This window comes from Giraffa tippelskirchi, chromosome 13 (genome assembly GCF_054371585.1).
Source record: "Giraffa tippelskirchi isolate mGirTip1 chromosome 13, T2T-mGirTip1v1.2.pri, whole genome shotgun sequence".
In the NCBI taxonomy this organism is placed as follows: domain Eukaryota; kingdom Metazoa; phylum Chordata; class Mammalia; order Artiodactyla; family Giraffidae; genus Giraffa; species Giraffa tippelskirchi.
The window spans coordinates 38,445,387-38,451,910 of NC_137287.1; the positions used below are offsets into that span (position 1 = coordinate 38,445,387).

The 6,524-nt window shown below is 44.7% G+C and overlaps 1 protein-coding gene across 1 annotated transcript; it reads right to left on the minus strand.

Annotated features, from left to right (window-relative positions):
* Nucleotides 1–1,246: 1,246 nt before the first annotated feature.
* On the minus strand, nt 1,247–2,185 carry OR2C1 (olfactory receptor family 2 subfamily C member 1). The gene has a single exon (XM_081555140.1). The coding sequence runs from the start codon at nt 2,183–2,185 to the stop codon at nt 1,247–1,249; it is 939 nt and encodes a 312-aa protein (XP_081411266.1).
* Between the last annotated feature and the right edge of the window lie 4,339 nt (nt 2,186–6,524).

Consider the following 6,524-nt stretch of genomic DNA (forward strand, 5'->3'; position numbering starts at 1 on the left):
GGGAAAGAACACATGGACTGTGGTGGCAGGAGTGGATTTCCTTGGCAATTCTAATGATGTGAAGAATCACAAATTGGCATTCTAATTCCAGTACCTGAGTTCTTTGCTGAGTTATGGTGTGCAGGACTGATTACTGAATTCCAGAAACTTAAGGGGTGAAAGACTAGATCATGAGACAGAGGAGATGTTTTACAGATGGATAATCTTTCCTGGGCTCTTAAACTTGCTTAAGGAATCTCAGAGCATTCCATAACCACTGACCACACTAGCATATCCAAATGCTGGTAGCAAACCTGATGGCTGGGACTTTGGTGAAGAAATGATTTATTTTTATTTATTTATTTTTGGCCACATAGGATGCAGGATCTTAGTTCTCTGACCAGGGATTGAACCCCTGTCCCCTACAGTGGAAGCACATAGTCTTAACCACTGGACCCAGGGAAGTCCCAGTGAGAAAATGATTTAAATGAAACTATTTAATTTAAAGAAAAAATGGTCTTGGGAATTCCCTGGTGGTCCAGTGGTTAGGACTTCATGCTTCCACTGCAGGGGGCATGGGTTCCATCCCTGGTAGGGGAACTAGTTTCCACAAATCTCAGGGCCAAGCCAAAAAAAGAAAAATGGTCTTCCTTCAGGATTGGATGAGACAAAAGGGAAAGTGGGATACAGACTTAAAGGAGAGGGTAAACAATGACAGAGGCATATAGGTGGGGAGTGAGGGCAGACAGATTGAAATATTAAGAAGAGACAAAGAGATGGAAAAAGATGGTGGATGGATTGGGTGCAAAGATGAAGTTCTTGGGTTTTCAACTGGGGTTAATAAAACCCGGCTTAATTTTAAGGAACTATATAAGATACTGCAAGTGGAGAATTGGGAAAAGTACAGAATTTAGAAATGTCCAAAATTCTCTAAAATACAATACTACACGTCATATTTATTACACATAATGAATATGTAAAAATAACATGTGGACAGAAGTAACTGTGAGCTAAGTCTGTACTAAGTCAACAAACTCTGAGCCTCGATGGCAGCCTCTGCTCTGTTATCTGTGGTCCTCAGGAAGATATTTGGTAAATAAGTGTGGAACCTAAGAAATAACACTAGCCATGGGCCAACAGCTTAGTGCTGTGGAGAAGAAGCTTGTACTGGGGTTAGTACTCCTCATGTTCCCCTGGCCAGAGAGAGAATGAGAAAGAGCATGTAGAGATGAAGAGGTGGTAAATGATGAAGGCATTTTCCCTTCTTTTAGCTGACTTCTCTTCCCTTCCCCAGCAGCCTCCTTAGTGCCCCATTCACCTCCTTGTTCCTCAGAGTGTAAATAAGAGGTTTCACCATGGGTGTGACCACAGAGTAGAAGAGGGCAATGAATTTGCCCTGGTCCTGCTTGGTGGTCTTGGCTGGAAGCAGACACCCATAGATAGCTGAGCCATAGAAGAGGAGCACCACCACCAAATGGGAGAGGCACGTGTTAAAGGCCTTCCTCCATCCCTCAGCTGAGCGGATCTTCAGCACCGCCTGAGCTATGTAGCAGTAGGAGATCAGGATGACGCTCAGTGGGACAGCAGTGAAGAACGTACAGACGCTGTTGAGCACAGCCTCATTGAGACTCGTGTCAACACATGCCAGTTTGATCATAGCAGGCACCTCACACAGGAAGCTGTCCACCCTCTGGTGCCCACACAAAGGGAGCTGCAGAGTGAATGTTGACTGGACCACAGAGTTGCCCAAGCCACCCAACCAGGCAATGGCAGCCAGCAGCCAGCAGAGCTGAGGATTCATAATGGTGGTGTAGTGCAGGGGTCGGCACACCGCGACAAAGTCGTCAAATGCCATCACCACCAACAGGATGCACTCAGTGGCCCCTAGCCAGAGGAAAACATAGAGCTGGGTCACACAGCCACCATAGCTGATGGTCTTGTCTGCTCCCCACATGTTGATCAGCATTTGGGGGACTGAGCTAGTAGTAAAGGCAAGGTCCAGGGAGGAGAGGTTGCTGAGGAAGAAGTACATGGGTGTGTGGAGCCAGGCATCCAGGCTGGAAAGCAGGATGATGGCCAAGTTCCCAAACAAGGTCTGCAAGTAGGAGAAGAGGATGCCTACAAAAAAGATCATCTCCAGCTTGGGGTAGTCAGACACACCCATCAGAATGAAGCCCTCCAAGGAGCTGCTGTTGGCCCTTTCCATCTCTGGTTGCCTTCAGTCACTTGGGGAATCTGTCCAGGGAAAACCAGGAGTAAAGCAAGTGAAGAGGAAGCTGCTGGGTTAGGTGGATCTGCATCAGTGTGGTTCTGATGTCACTGAGCTTCGTAGTTAAGTACCGGTTTAAACTTTATGATTGCAAGCGTTCATGCAATCCTCAAATACTGCCAGTCCCACAATGAATGAAAACTTTATTCCATGTGAATATCAAACGTGAGTTATTACAGGGATGAAGGAAGTGCCTTATAAAGAACAAAAAGATTGGATTTTCAGTTCAACACAGTGGTGACAACGGATAGAAGGAGTTGATCATTGGAGCTAAATGTGGAAATTCTCAAAATACAGATTTACCCAGCCAAAGTTTGATGTACTCAGGGAAAGATCACGCAGACTGGCTGTATTTGGAAAAGCTCCCCAGAAGGTTCTAATAATTTTTTTCCTGTCTTTTCTATATCCAGCCCCCAAGTGAAAACTCCTGGACTAGAAAGATGAAGTTTGAGGGAGAAGGTGATAAGTTTATAAAATCATGCAAAGAATGGGCAGCATGAATATAGACTTACTCACCAAACACAGAAGATACAAATATGTGAGTTTAAAAGAGGTAAATGTAAGACAAAACTTCACTTGAGCCCAAGCATGTGCAGGTGGAACAGGCTAAAGACAGAAACAAGGTTTACTCCAAAGGCAGTTAAATCAGTTATCAGGTGTTCATAATTAGAAAAGGACAATAGAAGATTTCAGAGGAAATCCCTGAAAGTTTGAGGTATATGACTGTTAGGGGAATCACACTGATTGAAACCGCCCACCCTGGCCAGGCACTGTAGTAATGATTTGCAGGAGTTGTTTTACCACAGGCGGTCCTGGTAAGGAACATGGAACTAATAAGATTCCACCAACCGCAAGAGTTCGGGAAAGGTCAAAAGGAGACACTACATGTCCGACCACCTCCCAGAATCCTTCTCTCTGGCATCCATCTTGGCTGAACAAGGCGTGCACCACCAGGAAGGACTCTGAGTCAGAATGATTGGCTAAAGACAACCCAGAAACTAATCCCCTCACCATAAAACCCGAGACTGCAAGCCATGTGACAGAGCAGTTCTCCTGGGTTCCCTTACCTCCTGCTCTCCACCCGGGTGCCCTTTCCCAATAAAATCTCTTGCTTTGTCAGCACATTTCATTTCCAAGTGTTAGACAAGAGCCCAGTTTCAGGCCCTGGAAAGGGTCCCCCTTCCTGCAACATGACCATTGTACACACATTAAACCATGGAGTAATTCTTAATATCTCATAAACAAAAACTACTTCTTGTTAATAATGGGCCAGTTACCATCTCCTTTCATTGGGCAAGACCTAGGCTTTTCTGAAAATCATGAACCAAAGCCCTTCCCCCTTCTTTGACTAATAAATAAAAGGATCTGAGAAGACAACAAAACCGGTATTGGGTCAGCTGTCCTCATCCAGACACTGAAGACTGGCAGTAAATGCTCTGCATCTTCCTCTGGACCGTAACTTGTCTACAGGAACCTTGGCTTCCACACTCGAAGAGCAGCTTTATGGGAGATGTTCCTCAAGGAATGTATGCAAGTGTGCTTATCTGGTCCTGGTGCTCCAGACAAGGATCACTTGGCCACACCTCTTGGCCAAAGACCCTGAGAACTGTCCTTTGCTTCAGTAAGCAGCAGAAACATTGGAGGTCCTGATGTTAGATTCCACCCAGAAGTGAGGCACGAAGTCTCTTCTAATTGTCTGTTTCTTTAGATCAGCAATGTAGTCCTTCTACTGAGTCAGGGATGATATAGATTTCAGAACACTTTTCAATCCCCCTTCTTTTCTCCACCTAATGCCTTAAGAAGAGGTGATTGCCTATTCTATTCATTTGGGTCTTGAGGGATCTGAGTTACCAATCTGACAGTTCGTATTTCTGTTCCTCCTAACACCCATCTCCCTACTTCCTCCTAGAAGTTTCTGTCTCCTTGTTTCCCTTGAGGAGAAAGACACACAGACAGACAGGGCCCATCTTCTTCCATAAGTTGTCTGATCTCTGGGTGGGTGATGCTTTGCGGCTGCTCAGTGATCCCAAAATTTCTTTTGGTCCCCACTCTGTGCATAACAAGGAATAAACCAGTCAGCACGGGGAAAGGACAGGGCATACCTGGAGTGGGAGGTTGCTGACCCCTGCCGCTCAGCAAATTCAGGAGGGAACACCATATCAGCTGGATTCTTGGCCTGATCTGCACAAACTCCCCAAGCAAACATGACTGTAATAACTTCAAGTTTGAATTCAGCAACTTGACGCTCTTCAGGATGTTTTCCTCCCTTAAAGGGTATCTCAATAGACTTCCCTGGTGGCTCAGAGGTTAAAGCTTCTGCCTCCAATGCGGGAGACCTGGGTTCGATCCCTGGGTCAGGGAAGATCCCCTGGAGAAGGAAATGGCAAACCACTCCAGTATTCTTGCCTAGAGAATCCCATGGACGGAGGAGCCTGGTAGGCTACAGTCCATGGGGTCCCAAAGAGTTGGACACGACTGAGCGACTTCCTTTTCCCTTTTTCCCTTTTCCCTTTCAACTTGTAATTGAGAGTTCTTGTTCTCAATTACAATAGTTCTCTTGTAGTCTGAAATGTTAAGTTGATCTGGCACTATTCACATTTTAAGAGGAGCTTAGGGAGGACAACACTGAACTCAGAGCATCTGCCATTTATGGTGTAATTTAGGAGCACATAGATGGAGTTGGTTTGGGTACAGAAGGATTTTTAGGAATCGCTCATGTGTGCATAGATGGTTCCCATCTTGGCCTGTCTGTAAATTTGTTTTGAACGTTCAAGATATTGAGAAAAGCAACCAAGACTTGCTTCTTAGTTAATCCGGGATGCTATAGTGGCCCACCTTTGCCCAGTTTTCTGCCCATTCTTCCCCTAAATCTCACCACAATTCTCAGTTGGCCACTTGCAGATTGGCCTCAACAAATATGGAATTTGGAGTTGGCTTTCTTCTATTAAGAGATACCAAGGGAATATCTCATGCAAAGATGGGCTCGATACAGGACAGAGATGGTATGGACCTAACAGAAGCAGAAGATATTAAGAAGAGGTGGCAAGAATACACAGAAGAACTGTACAAAAAAGATCTTCACGACCCAGATAATCACGATGGTGTGATCACTCACCTAGAGCCAGACATCCTGGAATGTGAAGTCAAGTGGGCCTTAGAAAGTATCACTATGAACAAAGCTAGTGGAGGTGATGGAATTCCAGTTGAGCTATTTCAAATCCTCAAAGATGATGCTGTGAAAGTGTTGCAGTCGATATGCCAGCAAATCTGGAAAACTCAGCAGTGGCCACAGGACTGGAAAAGGTCACTTTTCATTCCAATCCCAAAGAAAGGCAATGCCGAAGAATGCTCAAACTACCACACAATTGCACTCATCTCACACGCTAGTAAAGTAACGCTCAAAATTCTCCAAGCCAGGCTTCAGCAATACATGCACCATGAACTTCCAGATGTTCAAGCTGGTTTTAGAAAAGGCAGAGGAACCAGAGATCAAATTGCCAACATCCACTGGATCATCGAAAAAGCAAGAGAGTTCCAGAAAAACATCTATTTCTGCTTTTTTGACTATGCCAAAGCCTTTGACTGTGTGGATCACGATAAATTGTGGAAAATTCTGAAAGAGATGGGAATACCAGACCACCTGACCTGCCTCTTGAGAAACCCGTATGCGGGTCAGGAAGCAACAGTTAGAACTGGACATGGAACAACAGACTGGTTCCAAATAGGAAAAGAAGTACGTCAAAGCTGTATATTGTCACCCTGCTTATTTAACTTATATGCAGAGTACATCATGAGAAACACTGGGCTGGAAGAAGCACAAGCTGGAATCAAGATTGCTTGGAGAAATATCAATAACCTCAGATATGCAGATGACACCACACTTATGGCAGAAAGTGAAGAAGAACTAAAGAGCCTCTTGATGAACGTAAAAGAGAAGAGTGAAAAAGTTGGCTTAAAGCTCAATGTTCAGAAAACTAAGATCATGGCATCTGGTCCCATCACTTCATGGGAAGTAGATGGGGAAACAGTGGAAACAATGTCAGACTATTTTTTTGAGCTCCAAAATCACTGCTGATGATGATTGCAGCCATGAAATTAAAAGACACTTACTCCTTGGAAGGAAGGTTATGACCAACCTAGATAGCATATTTAAAAGCAGAGACATTACTCTGGCAACAAAGGTCCATCTAGTCAAGGCTATGGTTTTTCCAGTGGTCATGTAAGGATTTGAGAGTTGGATGGTGAAGAAAGCTGAGCGCCGAAGAACTGATGCTTT

What these genes read in the sequence shown, in the direction of transcription:
- OR2C1 (XM_081555140.1), bottom strand. Translation starts at nt 2,185, where the DNA reads ATGGAAAGGGCCAACAGCAGCTCCTTGGAGGGCTTCATTCTGATGGGT.